General features: G+C 39.1%; 1 protein-coding gene across 5 annotated transcripts in view; it reads right to left on the reverse strand.

The window, feature by feature from the left end:
* Positions 1–22,711, reverse strand: part of WDFY3 (WD repeat and FYVE domain containing 3) — a 237,613-nt gene that overhangs the window by 49,053 nt on the left and 165,849 nt on the right. For all 5 annotated transcript variants that reach the window (XM_025887611.2, XM_073891880.1, XM_073891881.1 and 2 more), the window contains 10 exons: positions 19,982–20,161; positions 17,990–18,223; positions 11,623–11,722; positions 9,347–9,507; positions 7,791–8,020; positions 6,579–6,688; positions 4,813–4,995; positions 3,781–3,938; positions 2,598–2,675; positions 913–1,140 (listed from right to left, as the gene is read on the reverse strand). In XM_025887611.2, the coding sequence (XP_025743396.1) occupies positions 913–1,140; positions 2,598–2,675; positions 3,781–3,938; positions 4,813–4,995; positions 6,579–6,688; positions 7,791–8,020; positions 9,347–9,507; positions 11,623–11,722; positions 17,990–18,223; positions 19,982–20,161 (1,662 nt within the window). The remainder of the gene's footprint in view (positions 1–912; positions 1,141–2,597; positions 2,676–3,780; positions 3,939–4,812; positions 4,996–6,578; positions 6,689–7,790; positions 8,021–9,346; positions 9,508–11,622; positions 11,723–17,989; positions 18,224–19,981; positions 20,162–22,711) is intronic.

Consider the following 22,711-nt stretch of genomic DNA (forward strand, 5'->3'; position numbering starts at 1 on the left):
GGGTGGCTCAGTTGGTTAACCGACGGCCTTCAGCTCGGGTCATAATCCAGGAGTCCTGGGATCAAGTCCCACATCCCACATCGAGCTCCTGGCTCAGCGGGGAGCCTGCTTTGCCCTCTGACCCTCTCCGCTCTCATGCTGTTTCTCACTCTCTCTCAAATAAATAAATACAATCTTAAAAAAAAAAAAAAAAAAGAAATGTTACAAGGATTTTCAGAATTAAATTCAGTAGATACTCTTGTGCTTTCTCTTTTAAACTTTTAGTGGCTTCATTGGGAGAATATATCTTCCTAAACTTAAAAACATGATTCCTGGACCATCAACTGCTTAGACAAAATTTTTCTAGTCATGTGCAAATGCTGTGTTTTAAACCTGTGGTGGAATCAGTGATGAAGTTTCTTAACATACACAGAAAGATCTACATATTCAGGCTATTATTCTTTAGCCCTCTTCTGTGTTTCTTCAAAGAATATTGCTTATGCCAATATTTATTTGCTTAACAGTCACTCAGAATACTGTCTTGCACAAAATAAGCACTAAGTGCTTCACTAATGTTAACCTAACTCTAACAGCTTTTGAGATGGAACTGTTCTTTTTCTCCACGTTAGGCATCAGGAAACAGGAACCTAAGATGACCCAATGGCCTGTCCTCGGTCACCCAGCTTAGTAAAGGGGCAGAGCCAAGGTTTAAATCCTGCCAGTCCGGCTCCAGAGCCTGGAAGCTAAACCCCTTAGCTCCATGTCTCCCTGCTGCATTCCACCACCACCACCAACCACCCTGCATGATGAATTGAATATGGCTTAGTGAATTTCCTAAATTAGATATTTTAGGTAATTGACCTTAATTGACGCCTGCCAAGAAGAAGAGAAACTTGAAAGAGTCATTAGAAACACTCAATTCTGCATACTCACCGCTACATTTGTCTCTTGCTCCGTTTCTGGCACATAAGGGTAATGGTTATAAAACATATCATTTCGCACCATTTTTTTCCTCATTCTGCAGGGCCCTTCTGTCATCTCCAACATCCATTTGTCTAGATGGGAGCCGATGGGGGGACCCCACAACCCTCGCTCCCGCAACAGTTCGTACTCGATTTGGCACCACTCTTCCGTCACGTACTTCAGAGCATTTTGCTGACGCTAAGGGGAGGGAGTCCAGGTTGGTTTTCAAGCAAAAGCAGGAGTAATAATCAAAAGTCTACAAATAACTTCCAACCAAGTTAATATTTGGAAACAAAACGAGTACATATCATTTCAGTCAATATTATGAAAGTAAAATTATATTTATTTACGGTTACAGTAGCCTACTGATTTTGTGAGGTGTGATTGTTGTGGGGGCCCAAGTGTTTACTTTAGCACCAAGTAAATGACAGGTATGTAAAAGGGAGAGGGTGTGGTACACCAGGACAAAGGAACACTGAAGCAGGCAGCTGGTAATACTACTTATGAAAATACACTGAAATGGTTAGTCCAGTGTAAGTCAATAGATAAACATGGTAATTTAAGGATGACTCTCCCACTCCCTCCCCCAAGTTATAAAACAGGTACTAGAACATGGACCCGAGAAGATCTAGTAAATCAGAGCAAGAAACATTGCCAGCATATTGGCTGACTGGTAAGCTTGGTAACATTTCCAAAGATTTTAGGTAAAGAATATAAACATGCAGCTCTGATGAAGAACTTGATGTTCATATAAAAAATAAAAGAAAAACCATTTTCAACTGACCACTGGGATAGATCTAAGCCATTTTACTTAAATGAAAATTTATGAACTAGTATAACTTCTTGCTATTTAACAAATGTCAAGACGTACAGCAATTTAGCAGGTGATTATAAATTTTAACTACCTTATCTAATGGTTCATGGACTATAAGTATATAATACCAATCTAAGAATAAAGATCTCTTTATATAGTGAAGATTACTGAATGAATAATCTTGAAATTACATGATATCACAGTAGTACTTATGTGTTCCTGGGGTGGGGGGGTGAATCCCCTGTAACAACTAGCTAGTGTATGCCCATAAAATATTAGCAGTTTATCATTCAGAAACCTTCAACAGATCTAAGTCAGCCACTTTGGAAATAAAATATTTAGGATAAGTTGTTGAGCAATTATGAATTCACCAAGAGGATTTCACTGAATTTATTTCTTACCAACATAAACACCAAGTGCCTATAATAAAAAATTATTTTGGCTTTAAATTTTTTTGAATTTTAAGAGACTTTTCAGAGGCTTTGATGCATATTTTCACAGTCTCCTTGTTAAGTCTGAAAGAGAGGGGTTTTCTTGTATTTTAATATTTATTAGGAACAACACAAGCAATATGTCAGTAGTTAATGTCAATGGGATTCAGTTGTGCTGATTTTCAGTTTGTTGTTTTTTTAATGCCATCTGCCTCTAGAAAGTTCAAATTTTTCTATCTTAAAACAATGACCAAAGTAGCCACTGGCAGGGATCATTAAAAACATCATCTGACGATGAATGCAGTTCAGCAACTTACTCTTAAAAGGGGTAAAAAAGTATCATGAGAAACAGAGTTCTTTCTCACTTGAGGAATGCAAAACAAACCTTTATTGTGGTTATGAATTCTTACCTCCTGATATTCCTTATATTGTGTATCTACTAAGTCACGGACAACAGCAATATGTGTAAACATCCACTGAGAAATCTCCTAACAATGGGTGGAAAAAGAGTCTTAGTATTTCATGGATTTTCCCATAAAAACGTTAACTAGCCTTAAAATAATGCCAAGTAAATTTATTAAAATTCCATTAAAGACACAACTATAAAACAAAACAGGCAAAACAAAAAACTGAAAGATTAATTATTATGAACCTGGTGGAGGCTTGTGTGATGGACACAGATCCACTCCCCCTCTCCCCTTTTCCCTATGCCCCTTCAAGGATGGGCTAGCTCTCACAGCTTCTGTGAGTGCCATCAGCACCTTCAGGGATGACCTCAGCTGTAGAGAAACCCCAAACCCAAGGACTGGCTGATTTGAAGGTGAGCAGGCTCAGCCATTTCAGCTTAGTACAGGTCAACTGTGACAGGCCATTTTGGCCCCAAAGTCCCATTTAGGCCAGTTGAGCCTACACCTGCCTCGTAACCTGGTATTTCCCTGTGACCAATCCTACTTCCTTTCCTACCCTTCCACAAATATGGACCACAAGGGCACCCGTAAAAACCATAATGCAATAAACACCCTCTCAGTGTGCTTCCTGGAGAACCCAACCTTGAAATAGGGAATGAAAGATACACACAGTTTCTCCCAGACCCTTTTCACCGCTGCCACTAAGATTCTAGGATGGCAATGGAAGTATATGATGGGTAAGAAATTAATGGAGGTAGGTGAGTTTAGAAAAAAAAAAAAATCAATCACAAACATATGTGACAAGATTATAAAGAATAAAAAAACCATTTTGTTCTGCTACTGCTTTAAAATTTATATAATGATCAGTAACTAAATTATTAAAAGTTTGGGAAAACTGGGGAAAAAATTACCCATAGTTTGATCCCATATCAATAATCTGAATCTCATCTTATGTCCATTTACGAAGTGGGTCTGCATACACAACGCTCACAATGCAATTTTATCATAATAAATTGGGAGAAGTTTTCATAATCTGGGTTATTTATCTCTTCTAAAAGCAAAAATGCAGAAAAGTCCCACTTCAAATCGTGTGCTTGTACATGTTAAGTGTGTTATATAAAACACTACAGCTAAACCTTGAAATACAGATTTCTAATAATACCATCGATGAAAACAAACAATGTACCTGGGTGGAAAGACTGTGTTTATTAAGACCACTTTCCTTTCGATTCCTTCTCGATCCTGTTAACTTGGAAAGACCAAAGCCACTGCTGACACGGGACAGTTTGGATTGTGTGGTGGGTACTAAAGCTTCTCCTCGACTTATGCATTTCTTTTCATGGGCTACGAAAATAAAATTAGATTACTTTACAATTTCCCCATGTATTTATTAGTCTTACTTTTAACACTTCTGCATCATGGCTACAAATCACAATTCTGTAGTTACCAAAAGCAGCTTACATTATCAACACAGACATTCTCTTAGATATTTCAGATTTACTTGCTGGTGACCTTGTATAAAACATAGCTGCCTGACAATGTACTAGCTGAATCTACATTTGGTTGAAACTTCACAGCTCTGCAGTAATATGCAAACTTATTTTAATTGTATTCTGTTTCTATGTTAATAACAATTCATAACTCCCCATCTAAAATATTTGGTGCTGCATAGACTCTGGAATTTAGAAGGTTTTGAATATAAAAAGGTGATATGGTAAACTGTATATCATATAATACAGGGTCAATGGCAGTAAACCACTGGACACATTAATTGGACACATTAATATTTCTGCAGCAAAATGTGTGAATACTTACACATAATGGTAAGTTAGGTTTTGCTACCAAGTGATTTGGGGCACCAAATTCATGAAAAAACCTTAGGTTTTCAGGGCTTTCTGAATTTCAGAATTATAGAGAAGGGATTATGGATTTGTAGCCAGGACAGGGAGCATAATTACATATGTGAGCAATGTATCATCTTCCAAATTCATAGATGCCAGATGTGTAACACGTTTTAGAGTAGTTGTTTTTTTTAATCTGAGAAGAAAAGCCAAATCTCAACATAGTCATTCTAGAATGGGTGTTGCTTTTCACTTCTGCTGCTGTGCCACCGTCGTGACATCGTTTTGGGAGAGTTTTAATTACATATCTAAAGTGAACCCATAACAACAGTCAAGTGTAAATCTGTTAGTCACATGATGTCTGAGGACTCTCTTACCCAAATGGTTCTGCCAGCACTTTAAACCAGCTTCTTCAATGAGTGGTCTTGCTATAGCTATGTCCACATGACCCCTTTCGTTCACAGGTAGAGTGACTTTGAAAAGCTCCTCCAAGGCTTGTTTCTTACTATGAATCAATTCAGTCCAAACTCTATTGACAGCTTTTATGAGAAGCTGACGCCCTAGGAAATGAAGGAAAAACAAAAACACAACAAAAAAACAATTTATCAAAAACACAATATAAAGGTAGTAATTTTCTTCATGTCTTACATCTAAGAATCTCATCTATAGTACTTGTCAAAAAAATGCTTCAGATAGTATTAAGCTCAATAAAGAAAATTATTCAGATAACCAATGTGGCTGGTTACTTGGAGAACTTGAAAAAAAAAATCTTCCCATGTATGCAGAAGACTGCATTCTTTATTTATAAAACTGGAAATTACATACACATTTGTCTAGCTTCTTCTATGTAAGAACCTACCCCATTTAAAAGCTTTTAAAAAAAAAGCTTTATATCTGAATATTTAAAATAAGTTCAAAATTAAGTTAGTTGTTCCTTAATATTTTGCAAGAGGCAAGAAATAACAAACATTTTAAAAGAACATTTACTATTAAATTCCATCTTGTTTTGGACTCCTTGCTAATTTGTCTGACTCCTGCTCTAGATTAATCTTTAAAAAGCATCAGAGTCACCTGGATAGCCTGTTCAGATTGCTGGTCTCCACCCACAGTTTCTGATTCAGTAGATCTGGGTGGGGCCAGAGCATCTACTTTTCTAACAAGTTCCCAAACGATGCTGATCTTGTTAGTCCCACCACCTTGCTTTGAGAACCAATGTTCTGGACTGTCCGTACCTTGGGGGTGTTCTCAGTGTCTGGGCTTCAAGATGCATTAGTGAAGGACAGAGAATAAATTAATGCTTAAGTGAAGGAAAGAATAAGTGCTGGACTTCCAAAGGATAAAATCATATGTAAAACTACCACACTGTATGGCTAGGGAGATAAATACTATTATAGTTATGACCTTCTACTGACCAATGTGCAAATCAGAAACGAATCCACTCCAAAGATTTTAATGCACAATACTTACAAAAATCACTGGGAAAACTAAATTAAAAGAGACAACAAATAAAAGAGAATAAAAATGGTAACAGTGACAGTGACAACCTGTCTCAAGCAATATTTGCACCTCTAATGAGACCTGCCTAACACTACCAATAGGCAGCTCTCTTGATGGTAAGTGCCATGTTAGTATTGGTACTACTATTTATGCAAATGTAAGTATCATCAAATCTCCCAGTGTTACCATGAAATGTTAGGGGCTAGCAGTATTCAGTGGTTAAGTGCTTTACCCATCTTGGCATAAGGAGAGCTACAGCTAGTGGATTGGTTTACATTGGTGGGCATATTGGTGTACGTTCAAGAGTGACCTATTGGAGCACTGGTTGCCAATGTTGGCAGTATCTAAGGTGAGTTTTTTTGGGAGGGGACAGGGTGCATGTTAAAAATTGGAAATGAGGGGTGCCTGGGTGGTTCAGTTGGCTAAGTGTCCAACTCTTGATTTTAGCTTGGGTCATGATCTCAGGGTTGTGAGATCAAGCCCTGCGTCGGGCTCCGCGCTGGGCTTGGAGCCTGCTTAAGATCCTCTCTCTCCCTCCCTCTCTGGCCCTCCCTGCTCTTATGATCATGCTCTCTCTCTTAAAAAAAAATATTGGAAATGGGGAGAGTGGGGAGAGAAAAGGAAGTAAACAAATTGAGGTAATTACCTTCACTAATATCTTGGCTGTAACCACCATCTGGTTCAATGTCAGAAGGGATCATAATGTGCCATGTAGTCATGCGGGCTTCTGCTTCTAGTCCGAACCCGTCCACATTGCTGAAAAATTCCAGTCAGTTTAAACTCTATGAAGGAAATGACTGTAGCTGAAAACTATAATGATTAAGTATAACTCTGCAGAGAGAAGTAAATACTGGCTCCATCACAAAGCTCCATAACTGGCAGACAGAGATTCAGCAGATGCACAAAAAGAGAACTACTTTATCATGAACATGCCATTTTATAGGGGTGATCTCACAAATACACGTGACTAAATGTAATTAAACTAAACTGCATCAAGATGAGCATCTTAATATTTAAGGTGCTTTTTGATCACTATTAATATTTTTACCTAAAAATTACAAAAAGTTCCTAAGAACATTTTCCTCATAGGCCTATGCACCACCTCCCCCTAGTCTCTCATCCCACCTCCCTTTGCTCCCGTACCAGCGAAATACTTGCAGTTTCCCCAAAGTGCCATAATCTTTCCTTCCCCGGGCACTCACACAGATGGCTCTTTGTTCCCACATCACTCTTTCTCATCCTCTGTGGAGGGCTAACCTCCTCAAGCACGTTCAAGTTGTTAACTCAGCAGGTGTCTCTTTCCAGTTAGGGGCACCTGTTTCATGCTCCCAAAGCACCATGCCTCTAGCAGCGTACCCAGTCAGCAACCTGACTGGTCTGTGTCCCCTCCCAGACTGCACATTCCAAAACCCTGCCATGGGGTCTTTTTGCTCACATCTCATCCCAGTACCTAATTCAATGTCTAGACACTAAGTATCTGTCAAAGCAATTAATGGAAAAATCCTAATTTCACCCATTTAACATATAGCACTGCATTTATTCATTACATTCTTTTCTTTTTGTCCCTCTTAACCTCCAACAACGTGTATGTTTATTTTAAAAGTAAACTTTCTTTTTAAATTACGTATGTGACATAAGGTGATGAATGACCAATTCAAAGACATAGAAAATTAAAGAAAAAAATATTCATTATTTCATTGCAAAAAGGTAACCCTTGTCTTTTATATTTTCCATGAAGTTTTAAAACAGAGATTAAAATGAAAAAGAAATGTTACTATCAAAAAAGTAGAACAAAGAATTTTGGTGGAAAACTATCAAAGACAAATTCATGGCGGCAAACTGAATATGAAAAAGTTACCTTCCAACATGTAGATTAATAAGGCAGTGAGCCAGACAGCTAATGAATTCTTGGTCATGGTTCCCAGGTCCCAGGATCAAGTTCCTGTTGACAGTCAGCACCCGGAGCGAATCTAGGAGAGCTACTTGCTGTGGAACAGTTTTGTGTGCCCGTGAGAACTGGTACAAGATGGTCCTATTGAGGCAGTGATAAACTGCATCGAGTGACAATCCCTGTGATCTTCTTTTTGACTAAAGATATGAAAGATACTTTACTTAGTAAAATGGACAGAAATAAATGGTTTGCTTCTCATTCGCACATCAACATTAGGTTTATTTTGTACCAGGTGCCATGCTCAGTACAGGGTGCTAAGTTAAAAACTATAAAACTCTTGCGATGATGAGGATCAGAACCCAGGAGACACATAAATATAATTTAATGAGATGAGAGCCTCATGACCCAGTGAGGAGAGCTGCTAACACTCCTATAGGCAACAGCAGCCTGCCTGAGCACCTGAGCAAGTGCCATCCAGGGAGAATCTCCTACCACAAAAGTTTTGTTCGTGTGAATGATCTCTACACAAAATTACTGGGAAAAACAAACAAACCTAAAATGTTAGTAAAAAACTTCTTTTGACATTCTAGTTTCATTTCCTTACTTGTAAACTTTTCTGGCTTATACACAAATTTATCTCTTAAAAATCCTTAGATGACGTGAAAGAACCTATGCACCATATGCTAATAACACATGATAACAGTATTTCCTAGTTTCTGCATTATGTGTTAATAAGATTAATCACTTGTGGCAAACCAGGCCAACATTCCTTGGTCAAAGGTACCATGCACACAATGCGCACATACACTCTCACTCACTACCAAATGACACCTTCAAAGACCTACAATGAACGTTGTGAAGATTTAACTACAAGAAGAAAATATTCCTTCAATATCAACTCTTCCTGCTCTGTAAACCTTTACACACAAATGTACCATACTGTAAAAAAAAAACCTTATCAACTTATACCAACTTGAGGTATTTAAATCAAAAGGAAGGGGCGCCTGGGTGGCTCAGTCGGTTAAGCATCTGCCTTTGGTTCGGGTCATGATCCCAGGGTCCAGGGATGGAGCCCTGCATCAGGCTTCCTGCTCAGTGGGGAGCCTGCTTCTCCCTCTCCCTCTGTCCGCCCCCCCACTCATACACTCTCTCTCTCTCTCTCTACTATCTCTGTCTCTCTCAAATAAATAAAAATCTTTAAAAAAATAAAATAAAATAAAAAATAAAACAAAAGGAAGCTATCCAGGTATCTGGGTAGCAAAAAGCAGTACCAGTGGGGAGATCAATGAGAGACCAAAGCTTGAGAGAACCAGGTAACTTTAAAAGGGACACACTGGCAAAAAGCTACGGGGTAAGGAGGGGAAGGGTTACAATTCTACAGCTTTTATTCACTTTCAATAAGCTGAGCTTTATATTAAATGTTAACATTATCTTATTACATTTATTTCCAATAATTTTGACACGTTAGGAAAAGTTTTTCAAGGAAAACATGTACTCTAAAACTAACAGTGACAATAGATTACCTGTGCAATTAGTTGAATTATAAAATCTATAAGAAGTTTAGATTCTTTGTTGAACATGCCTTGCCAAAGTTTGTCCACCACACGTTGTGTGAAATAAAACACATTGTTCACCAATACCTGGTAGCTTCCTCCACTGGTAATAGGCAAAGATGCATCTTCCCCTAAATTCGAACAGGAAAAAAAAAGTATCTAAGAAAATTGCTATCAACGAGCGCAAGACCAGATCCTCCAACAAATGAGGCTAAGGCAAAATGAGTTCATCTACTATATTTGGAAATAGGACCACCAGGCTCTTATGTACTACTTTAAGAAAATGATGTTCATGGCCAGAAATCCTGACAAATATTGGAAGAAATAATTTCTACATGATAAAAGAGTTATGGATTGAGAGTGTGAAGTCTCTTTATTGCTTGAGACCGTCTGTGATAAGCAAATAGTTCAACTTAAACTGGCAGTGACAGAGGATCTCTGAGAAAAAATCTGTCAGCTGTGAATCGATTCTGTGTAACTAATAAAGGGTAAAACAAACCATCAAACACAACTCTGGTTCTGAATATACCTTCAAGCACAATGAAGTCATATAGGAGAGGTTGAGAACAACTGTGAAAACAAAACTACAATCAGTGCTGGTGGGGCCAAGGGGTACCTCTCCCTCCCTCCACGGTTACCTTCAGTTCTGTTTCTCCTCAAAAAGCTACCCAAGTGCCTTCAGTGTGTTTGCTGTGTACACACTGCTTCAAGACTAAGCCTCCTAACCAAAATGCCTTCTGTAAGTCTCTCTTTCCTAGAAATTCTGGAGCCCTGAGTGTAACTATTATTCCTACCTAACTCTAAGTTACTCCATTTATGCAAAACTCTTCATTTTGGGTTTTTACATAGTAAAACTGATACTGTGTAAGAATATTCTCAAGTGATAAAAACAAACACAGAAGTTTGACTTGACACAATGCTTTGAGAGTTACATGTTAAGACAATACGAAAGATTTCTTAGCAGACTGATTTAGCAACAAAGTAACTGAAAAGGATGGAAGTTCTCTGATTAATATTATTACTGGGCACTTAAGTAGCAAATATGTTAAATCATTACTTTTCCTTCTTTAAATTCTATTATTATTTTATATATAAATGTTAGCTCCACCGTGCGTGTATCAAGTTTTATATTTTTATTGTAACTAGATAGGGACATACAGAAAGAATATCTTAATGTGTTTTGAATTTATGTCCTGGAAGTCATCCTAAAAAATAACATAGGGGTGCCTGGGTGGCTCAGTGGGTTAAGCGTCAGACTCTTGATTTTGGCTCAGGTCATGATCTCAGGGTCATGAGATCAAGCCCCACATGGAGTCCCATGTTGGGCTCCGTGTCCAGCTCCACACTGGGTGGAGGTTCTCTCTCTCTTTCCCTCTGACCCCCCCCCCACAAAAAAGGATAACATATACATACTTCTGACCTAACAATTCTACTCATGGGTATATATCTAACAGGTATGTATAAATATTGTACACATATATGGCCCATATGAACAAGAATATTTATAGCAGCTTTATTTCTAACTGTCTCAACCTAGAAACTACTAAATGTCCAACCACAACAAAATGGATACATTTATACATTCAAATAATAGAATACCACATAGTGGTGAAAATAAATGGACTCTTGCTACAGGCAACAACACGGACACATCTCACAAATATCATGTTGAGTACATAAAGCTAGACTACAACAAATACATGTTGAATGATTGCATTTATAAAGTTCAAAAGAATGCAAAATGAATCTGTTGTTCTAGAAGCTGGGACAGTGGTTCAGTGAGCATTAACTGGGTCAGGGCAGGAGGGAAGTGGGGGTGCCTGCAGTGCATTTCTATCTGAGTGGTCTTATATGGACATGATGTCTGGGTGGTAATTCATGGAACTTTCTGTTTATAATTTATTTATAAGTATATCACAGTAAGTTAATTTTTAAAAGTATTAGACATTTGTAGAAATGTGACCGGTTTATGTAATATGGTTTTTATAACATTGTTTCTCTTTTTGTCCTCGTCCAGCCACACGAGTGTCCAGATGTGGACAAGCAACTAAAGTACTTCCTGTTGTTGATTCTTTATCCCAGATTCAATGGGAAGAGCTAGATGGGCCTCTTTCTCATTAGAGAAAGGTACCAATACGAAGGAAAAATGCACAGAAAAGATGAAATTAAAAAGAAGATATACTTGGAGTTTAGACAAAGAGTGATTTTAGGTATTTTTATAAAGTGAAAATAAAACATAGTATTACCCAATAAGACATCAGCTGCAAGCAAATGGTCCATCACACTATCCAAAATGTAAGTCTGGAATTCTTTTTGCTGAGTTCTTGTAGATCTTTCAGGGGAAGCCTAATCAATGAAATTTAGAATTAGAAACAACCAACTAAACAAAGGTAAGGGCTCAATCATAGTTATATTACCATACTTACATAGTTACATAAAAAAAACCCTATTGGTAAATAATATGACACGAGAGATGGTAGATATGCTTATGCTTTATTTTTCTGACCACAGAATTAAAAAGAAGCAAAAGTGAAACATCATCTTTTGAATTCAGTCCTTCAAAAACACATCTCACAAATATGTTTTGTTCTCTCACCCTTTCCCTCTGACCCTCCCCCCCCCCCACAAAAAAGGATAACATATACATACTTCTGACCTAACAATTCTACTCATGGGTAGAGCGTGAGTATTCTAAGCATTACAAGAATTTAATAAATATTTGGTAATCTACTAGTATACCTCACTTCCAAAGACAGCCGGCAATTTATTATGAGATACTGATAAAATCATAAAGCCATTAAAACAAATACAAAACCTCAGGAATCTAGTAATCAAGGGGGTAAAGTCAATGGGGAGGGGAATATTTATATCAAAAAGTTAACTAAGCACACAATTTAGCTCTGAGCTTCCTAGTATCTAGAAGGAGGAAAAAAAAAAGATGATATGGTTTACAAAGCTTTTTACTGTCTATAAAAAGAAGCACACTAGATTGTCAGCAAGGATGTTTTCCTAAAACTGTTCTTAGAGGAATGTTCTCTGTGGGTTTTTATAAAGAGGACAATGATAACCCTATAGGTAATACCTTTGATAAGGGTTTTATACAGTGCAAAGATGATTTTAAAAATTATCTTGAATAAAAGCTTGTGGCACAAAGTTAAACTACAGTCCTCAGATGGCATTTCTATTGGTAATTAGGGTAATATAATCCAGGTGCATAAATGTCAAGTATCTAACCTGTGAGGTGGGTGGTAAAGCACTGGGAGCCCAGCGGATAAAAGGTGGGAAAGATCCTTTTGTCATCCTCAAACGCCAGTAGTTTTAGCCAGCTTTTGGTAGGAGTTGGGCATTGAACAATTCAACAAACTGACATAAAATATTTTCTTAAAAAGAAATCTGGATGTTTTAGATACAGGCATAGTACTGATGTTTTGCAGATCCTTGAATAGACAGATCTGGAAATATGTTTATGACCATGTTACAAAAGTAGGCTTTAGTCTACTGTTCTTCATTTAATATTAAAATCTGTGCCATTTTAAAAAACCCATTTCTTTCTATTCTGATTTTCAAGGTGGTACTGATAAAGGGTTTAAAGGAGCAGTTAAAATCTAAATTCTATAATTCAAATCAAAGCACTTATTCTAGGGATTTGAAAACTAATAGCTAAACCAGAGTTGCAACAAACATTTCTCTGTTTTGCCGATAAGACATATTTATTTTAAAATGACAAAATATGGGCTTAATTAGTAACACTGAAAATAGTACCAGTGTTTAGGAATTTGGTTTGGTATCTATTTGGGAAAAAGTAAAGGACATGTCGTTTCTAATCTTAATCAATTTTCCCGTGTAGTTGAACAGATGAAGCACAATGGTCAGGACAGCCTCAGCCACACACACCCTGCCTATTCCTCATGCTGATGGTACAGTGAGACCCCACCCCTGCCCAATGAAGAGAAAGTGAAAATGTGTAAGTGGTAAGCAGACTGATTAGATCTTTGAGGATTACCTTGTAATCAGATCAGAGACCATTTTATCAAAGAGCTTCAGCTGATCAAAGTTTACCAGAGTAAGGTTCTCCATTTACAGGAGGATTTAAACATTCCTGAAGATGACAGTGTTCATTCTGGATCATAACAACTAAAGGTGGGTTAATGGGATAAGTAACAATGAGTAGAGTTTATCAAATCTTAACTAGACAAAGTTTTGGAGTCTGCAAACAGAGGGGCCATAGAACAGAGAAGTAGCTTCATCAACAACATTTATCTTTACTTAATTAAGAAATATTCTTTTGTATTCTGCAAGGATTTAAGGCTGGCTCAGTCACCAGTAGACATTTAATCCACTGAATCCCCTCACAGAAGCTGTTATGTGAGGGATTATGACCCAGAATTTATCCTTGTTATTGGCTCTAATTGCTGAGTTTAAATGTTCTTGCTGAGATTTACTGTAGCCTAACTTTTAAAGGATTTAAGACTATAAATGCATGCACAGCTGTCTCAGAGGCGTTTTATTAAAAAAACATTCTATGGACTATTATGTTCCAGACACAGTGCTTAGTTTTAGGTACATTATCTCAATCTGCAAAAATCTCTCTCTGAAGTAGATACTATCACCCCATTTCAGAGATAAGGTCACTGAGGCTTGGAGTGGTTAAGTCACAACTACGATTCAAACCTCAGTTTCTTTGATGGTAAAAGTTCATGGCCTCACCTGCTATACCATACTCTTCCAGCTTTACTAGAAGTCTCCATACTGAAGTTAACAAATGCACACGAACAACTCTGCTACAATCTCCTCGTCAATCTTTTAGATAAATCTGGTTGGCCACACCAGATAACTGGGATGAGCTCAGGGCTGAAGGAGGACAGGGTGAGCACTATGATCTGCTCTGGCTTGTGGCTGTCAGGCGTCTTCCCTATAGAAACAGTGAGGCCAGTCAGCACCAGTACTCAAAGAATCATAGCCTCCTTTTTGCAGCCTGCAGACGCCGTGCAGAATCCTCGTGTGCACAGGCCAGAGAGCCCAGGGCATCTGCTGCCCACACTGAGGCAGCACGGCTCTGGGAGGAAGACTTCCGGTGTTCTGTAGTTTCTGTCATGGGCTGAAGCCCTTCAAAGAAGAGGATTTTGAGCTTCTTCCTTCTGGCTGAAGTATTCCTCTTAGCTGATCTCTTCTCTCAGGTATGTTACAGAGCTCTCTTTGGCCCCTTTTCCCACTTTTTGTCTGTTTATTGCCCTACGGTCAGCCAGGGTGGACTGCACGCTGCTATGAATGGGGAGGTCTCTTAGAAGATGGCTGGAACAGAGGGTCATGAATTCCAGAGACCCCAGAAAAGTACTTACGGCATCAGACAAGCACACACTATCTTTCCTGCAGGTACAGCCAAAACCTTTTCTATCTGTTCCCTTGCACTTTCCTCCTGCCGCCATGGTGGTATTCATGCGCCACAAAGTCCCTGGGCCCTCCATGTGACGCCCGGTGGTGACAGCAGACCCGGGGGGGGAGGGGGATGAGCTACAGGACAGCTGGGCCGACGCCAGCAGTTTCTGAGGGAGCCTTCCGTGCCACAGGTCCCGTGTTAGGAACTGTAATGTAGGATCTCATTTAATCCTCACAGCAGCCCTGAGAGAGACACGTTCTATTTTTATACCCTCTGAAAGATGGGCAAACTAGAAGGGCTGAAGAGAACTCAAGAGTGGCCAAGGTCACATAGCTATCCCCAGCACACATTTAATTTCTCAAGACAGTTTTTGCTGGTGATTTACCTATGTTTAACTCCCACAAAAATCATGCAGGGGAGACAGTATATAGATTATTTCCCAGAGAATGGATTGAGCTCCGTGAGATGAAAATGCTTATATAATAAATAACAGAGCCAGAGTTCAAAACAGGTATTTCTCACTCCCAAACCCATGCCCTTTCAATTAAGCCACACTGTCTCCCCTGCACTTGGCCTCAGTGTCACACTCTGGTCAGCCTGTATGAATGGAAATCTTATTTTTATTAACCGCTAATAAAGATAATTTCACACATTCTTTTGTAGATCTAGTCAAGTAAGTAGATAATCTTGTGGTGAGATTCTAACAATCGTTAAGGGTGAAGATGGCCTGCCTCACGTATACTGAACTGAAAATCAGTTGGTTCAAACCCTGTCCTTCATGTAGGTAAATGGTAAATATACATGATAATTCTCTTCTTGAACTTCTTCAGAGATAAAGACTTCATAATCCCAACATTCAAAATCATATGCTTGCCATTTATTTTTTTACACCATAGGAAGACACGTAGTGCAATACGTTTATTATGTACAGAGAATGTAGTAGAGTTGAAGCTCCTCAAAATATTAAGTTAATTTTTAGAAGCCAATGTGTATCTCTCTTATTAGACCGCATCATATCTTCCTGTTTGAGAAGAACTGCCAAGATGTATAGTTAAATGTTTTAAAAATACAGAAAAGAACACACCAAAAAACTGTACTAATTCTGTGAGAGATTAAAAGACATGTGAAAGATGGTCACTAATTTTAAGGAGTTTATAATCTACCTGGGAGTTTCAATCTTGACATTCCCTGCTTCTCCCTGAAATATAACCCTAGCCACCCCTGACTCCCCAGTGCAATCAGACCCAATTACACTGTAGGGCAAATTACTATCTGCAACAATAAGAACGTTAATTCAAGGTTAATACATGTTATATCAAACCTTCTCTTTGAAAAATATAGAAAACCAAAATAAAAGACAATTATATCATTTATCCACGGCTAGTGAATTAGCTATTAGGATTCCTACAAGACTGAAAATGCTATTACTGGATCTATTTCCCCATATATTCCACACATGTGTATTTTATTATTTGGCTCAGTTATGCTTTTTTGCACACACCTCTTTTGAACTTTATTATCCTGTTATGTTCTGATCACCATTTCATTTTGCACAGAGTGCTTCAAATTCCTACCCGATACACTAAGATACTAGCCACCTTGCTTCTCAAAGTTTTCAACGAGGAAAAGCTCTACCAGGCATGCTTTTAAACCCTACCAAATGAATTACTGATGATAACGACTATTTTTCTGCCAATATTAAACGTTGTGGCCCTGGTTAACAGGCTCAGCATGACTGGTATCTGAATTACATTAGCAATTTCTTTTAACTAACTGAGCAGAGATATTTTCACAGGAATAAGAGATAATATCTCCTGTGGTTTTAAGGTTTCAAATAAAAAAATTAACTGTGTTAGCCACTAGAGGGAGCAGAGAAAGTGCAGGTTCAGATGCCAAACGGCTGGAAGCATGTGGGAAGTTCCCCAGAGAGACAAGCAGTCAGTCTTCTGCGCTGACTCTTCAGAGACCATTATTATTTCCAGAGCCCTGGAAGGGACTGACTGCATGGTCCTACTCATATGAAGTGACCAAAAGAACATGAATCTACAGGCAACTCGTCATATATTAAATTCTCTTTCTATGATCTTTTGCGATTTTTTGTAGGTGAATGACCAATTTGGTTTTCAGGGATGACCAATTTCTAGAGCCAGCAGTGTGGCCACATGGGGCTCATTTTCTGGTGCATCAGCGTTTTCATATCATTTATTAGAAGAATGGGCAAGGGCAATGGACTACATGTCTGTGTCCCCTCAAATTCATACGATGAAGCTCTAACCCTCAATGTGATGGCACTAAGGGACAGAGCCATCAGCAGGTAATTAGGTTCAGATGAGGCCATGACGGTGGAGTGCCCAGAAGATTAGTGCCCTTGTAAGAAGAAGAAACACAAGAGCTCGTGCGCGTGTGCTTGCTCTCGCTCGCTCCCTCTCTGCCATGCGGGAGTACAGCAGGTACAGCAAGTTCCATCTGGCAGCCAGGAAGAAGGCACCGGAACCTCTCCAAGCCGGCGCCCCGATGTCAGACGCCTCAGTCTCTGCGACTGGGGGAACAAATGTCTGTTATTTAAGCCACCCAGTCTACGGTATTTTGTTACAGCAGTCTGAGCTAAAATAGCAGGCAACCAGAACGTGGCTGCCTTGGGGAAAATTCAGTAAGTGCATATTAAGCACCCACTATGTGCAATGCACCATGTCTTAAGCTGCACAGGACACCAAGAGCGGTAAGATCAATGAGGGACGGAGTAGGGAGTTGTACGCTGAGGAGACAAGGCCGCTGTGTGAAGAGACAGTGTGGCACACTGAGGCCAGGGGCCAACTCTGTCTGTTTCTATAGACAAAGTCTTACTGAAACACAGCCGTGCTCATTTGTTTATGTGCCGTCAATGGCTGCTGTCTGGCTATAATGATATAGTTGAAGAGCTGTCACAGAGACCGTATGGCTTGCAAAGCTTGAAATATTTCCTATTTGGCCCTTTACAGAGTCTGTCAATTCCTGGCCTAGGGAAAGGATGAATTAGGGATATGCTTATGGGAATGTAAAGGAGAGAAATAAACCATTAGGGGATATAGCACATCTGAGATAAAAAAAAAATTTCCATAGCCTGTGATATGTTCTGCCTGTACAACCCAGAAGAATATGAAACCTGAAAGGTATCTGGCATCAAATGTGCTTGGTTATTAATGTTCTAATTAGAAAAACTACACAAAAGAGATGTAAATGCATTTTTTTGTCTTTACCTCCAACAAAAGATCAATTAGTGGAGTTTGTTTGCTGGCAGGAGTAAGACAGAGGTTGTCTATTATTAAGACCCGCATGAAGTCAAAAACAAACTTCTTCGCTGGGTGATTGGTCAGATAGGTCTTCGTGCCCACATTGCAGTATTCTGACTGGCTTCTGTTCATCCCTGTGTCTGCTGCAAAGGCTTTAAATTCTTCTGCTGGAGATCCAACTTCATCATCAAGATCAGTCACCTGGTAAAATCAAGCAGAAATATATGCTAGTCGTATTTGATTTTAAGTGATATTTTCATTTCCATGTTTCCTAAAAACCAAATTATAGCAGCAACAGTACTTTTCTTCAACATTTACCTCATATTAAGCTATCCAATACATTACTTCACTTTGCTTATTTGACTCTCATTTCAAGGTAGCAACTGGGAACCATAAGTCACAGTTACTTAACACATGCTCTTTCTACTATTAAGCTGACCAGCCACTAACCATGTATCTATTTTTTTTTATTAATTTTTTTATTGTTATGCTAATCACCATATATTACATCATTAGTTTTTGGTGCAGTGTTCCATGATTCATTGTTTGTTCATAACACCCAGTGCTCCATGCAGAACGTGCCCTCCTCAATACCCATCACCAGGATAACCCATCCCCCTCCCCCCAACCATGTATCTATTTTTATGTTGAATTTTATCTCTATTGTGGATAAATGAACTTAAAATAAATGAAATGATGAGAATGACTATATTTGCATATTGAAATATACCTACTGAGAAGTCAAATGTCACAGAATTTCAGATAAATATCTGGCACAATGGTAGCACCTAAGGGCTGATCCATTTTTGCAAATTAAAAAAACCCCAGATAACTAAACAAAACAATGAGAAAACCAGAGCCAACTTTGAGCCAACAGAAAAAAAAAGAAGGACCAGAAGACAGATTATAAGCTGCTGACAAGGAAAAGACGTTGAGATGATACCTAAGGTCTGTTTTTACCAAAAAATTTAGGATTTAAAAATTAGAAACAGGGCGCCTGGGTGGCTCAGTTGTTAAGCATCTGCCTTCGGCTCAGGTCATGGTCCCAGGGTCCTGGGATCGAGTCCCACATCGGGCTCCCTGCTCGGCAGGAAGCCTGCTTCTCCCTCTCCTACTCCCTCTGCTTGTGTTCCTGCTCTCGCTATCTCTCTCTGTCAAATAAATAAATAAAATCTTAAAAAAAAAAAAAATTAGAAACAAGCCAGGTCATATGTTTTGCTTGTCTTTCTCCTAGAATTCCCCACAGTTTTATAATGAGCTTTTCACCTTTATACATGGAAGAAAAATTAGTGTGAACAAGGTAGTTTATTCCAGACCCTAGAGTAAGTGGTGGAAATAAGAGAAAACATCATGAAATTCCAAAGTATATAGAGTAATAACTGTTTTGGGGGCTTTGTCTTAAAGGACAGAAGAGGTACCTGTACTACCTATGATTATAGCCTAATAATTTTCTATTAAATTAGTACAGAATATAAAAAATAAAATCTGAACAAAGTAAGAAAGATTAAACGAAAAAGACAAACACAGATTTCACTTTTGTATAAAGACAACCACTCCTATAATTAATTTGTAAAGACTAAGTCCAGCAGATGCCTAATTCCTGAGATAAATAAAGTGGAGACAAATTTGGTCTGACCAGAGTTCCGTAACCTGGGTACATTTCACAATGACACAGCTATAAGCACGTAAAGTAAGAAATGGGTCCACAATGACTTGGAGAGGGAAGTGATTAACCAGGGACTTGCAAGAATACAGTAAATGAAACAGGAAGCAGGGTTCACTGCTATTTTAGGGGAAAGCAGAAGGAGAGTGTGAGGAGAAGACACCAGAAAATAACTGAGAGGTGAGGCTTTAACTTGGTCAGAAGCTTAAAAGACTGGGAAGAAAATCCTGCTAACCGCTAAGCAGACTATTTCCAGTTTGACACCCCCCTGCCCCCCGCCCTGTCCCCTTTCCTACCATCTCTGAGTAAGGGCGAATGTTGAAGGGGAAGACCGTGGCTGCTAATGCACACAGGAAGTCAGGGCTCATCCACATGGAAGCCAGGTCGGGAACGTTGTGATATAAGTATCTAAAGAACTGCATCAGGGTCACAGGATATTCTCGGAGCCAAGATCCCTCTTCTTCTGATTGCCAAGGCTGTCATGGGGACAAGAAAAGAAATAATATGTTTGAAAAACTCACACTGCTAAAAATTGCTTTAAAAAAAATCCATTACTCACTACTTTTCTAAAACTTGAGATGTTCATGGTTCAGAACTCTTAGGAACCACATACATGAGCAAATATACAAAAACAAATCTAGAAATAAGCTAAAACAAAAACAGTACTCCTAGAAACTGACAGGATGTTTGTTCATTGGTGTACCCACAGCTCAGTAACTTCAGTCAGTAATTTTGATTATTTATCATTATCAACATGAGTAGAGTTGCTGCCAACGTGGCTGTATTATCCACAAAGCTGTCCCACCCTCCATTGTGTGAGAGTTAAGAGTAACATAAAAGATGGGGAAGTTACTTCACCTTTCTGAGCCTCATACTGTCATATGTAAAATGACAGGAACAATGCTTTCAACCACATGCAACTGTGATATGATTTATAATAAGAAGATTTATTTAGGGCACTTGGGTGGCTCAGTCGTTAAGCGTCTGCCTTCAGCTCAGATCATGGTCTTTGTCCCATCCCTTTCTTGGCACAGTGTTACTAAAACCCTTAGAATGTCCTAAGCAAGAAGAGCCACAAAGGGTGTCTTTCGTTAACCATAACAAACGCCTTTCAACCACAGGCTGAGTTAATGTTAATGATAAGACTTCTGGAAAGCCCCTAAAGATGGAGGCTTTCCAGGGGAACCAACCACATCACTAGAGGGCTGGAACTTTTAGCATTAAAGCTCTGCACCCCGGGCGCCTGGGTGGCTCAGTCGGTTAAAGCGTCTGCCCTCAGCTCAGGTCATGATCTCAGGGTCCTGGGATCAAGCCCCACACTGGGCTCTCTGCTCAGTGGGGAGTCTGCTTCTCCCTCTCTCCCTCTGTGCTCTCTCTCTCACAAATAAATAAAATCTTTAAAAATAAAATAAAATAAAGCTCTGCACCCCTAACTGGCTGGAGATGGAGTTCAATCACCAATGGCCAATGACTCAATCATGTCTATGTAATGAAGCCTGCATAAGAACCCTAAAGGACAGGGTTTGGAGAGCTGCTCGTTTGGTGAACACACAAAGGTGCTGGGAGAACAGCAGGTGGAGAGTATGGAAGCTCTGTGCCCTTCTCCATCTTACCTTACCCTCCGCATCTCTTCCAACTGGCTGTTGCTGAGGCACCTCTTATAATAAACTGGTAATCTAGTACATAAAATGTCTTCCCGAGTCGTGGGAACCTCCAATCTATAACTGGCAGGTCAGGAGCACAGGTCACAATGTGGACTTGTGACTGGCATCTGGTGTGCTGGGGGAGGGACTGAGGCTACCTCCAGGTAGACAGCATCGGCACTGAACTGAGCCATCGGACACTCAGCTAGTGTGTCAAAACCCCCACGTATTTGGTGACCAGAAGTGTCAGACGTGAAGTGGTGTCAGAGCAGAATACTGGGCGTAGAGGAGACACACAGGAGCGTGTTTTCCTTAAGAGCAATACTACAGCTATAACGATGATGATAAAAATGGGAAAAGGGGGCGCCCGGGCGGCCCAGTTGGTTAAGTGTCTGACTCTTGGTTTCAGCTCAGGTCATGATCTCTGGTCTGGAGTTGGGCTCCATGCTCATCATGGAGTCGGCCTGCCCTCTCCTCCTCCGTCTGCTCCTCCCCCTCCCCCACCCCCGTTCCTGCACTCTCTCTCTCTCTAAAATAAGTAAATCTTTGTTTTATTTTTTTTTTATTTTTTTAAAGATTTTATTTATTTATTTGACAGAGAGAGACACAGCGAGAGAGGGAACACAAGCAGGGGGAGTGAGAGAGGGAGAAGCAGGCTTCCTGCCGAGCAGGGAGCCCAATGCGGGGCTTGATCCCAGGACCCTGGGACCATGATCTGAGCTGAAGGCAGACGCTTAACGACTGAGCCACCCAAGTGCCCAAAAAAAATCTTAAAAAAAAAAAAAAAAAAGGAAAAAAGAATATATATGAACAATACCGATCTTCTGATACTTGCCCAGGGAGTGACTTTTTTTTTTAACTTAGATTTTTATGTTTATGAAAAGGAGCCGAAACAAGAGTCCCAAAGCATTCTAAATTAATACAATAGTAATGTTCTTTTCTAAGATGACATAGGAATAGTTATGACTAAATCAGGTTCGCCAGTACTTATGATCCAAAGAGTCTAGTTAGTAATTCCTTTTACAATGTGATCTTAAATTGTGTAAGCAAATTAAGTTACTATTCACAGTATCCCTGTAAGATAAATAGGAATATACATTTTGTCACTTAGTCTTTCAATTCTTCATATCTAAGTTAGAAATAATTAGAATAGTAAAAACAAAAACAAATACAACACAAATACATTTTTAACCTTTAAATGAAAGTGATTTTCAAAGTTCAAATAACATATTGCAAGGACATATACAATAATACATGTTCGTTACATACATGTATACATTGTAATATACATTTTATGACACTAATAATATCAGTTAACACTTACAAGACACTTACTACATACCAGGCACTCTTGTAAGTGCTCTGTGTATATACTAACTCCTC

The sequence above is a fragment of the Callorhinus ursinus genome, unplaced genomic scaffold, assembly GCF_003265705.2.
Source record: "Callorhinus ursinus isolate GAN/ISIS: 27379988/994484 unplaced genomic scaffold, GSC_fseal_2.0 scaffold4, whole genome shotgun sequence".
Taxonomy (NCBI): Eukaryota; Metazoa; Chordata; class Mammalia; order Carnivora; family Otariidae; genus Callorhinus; species Callorhinus ursinus.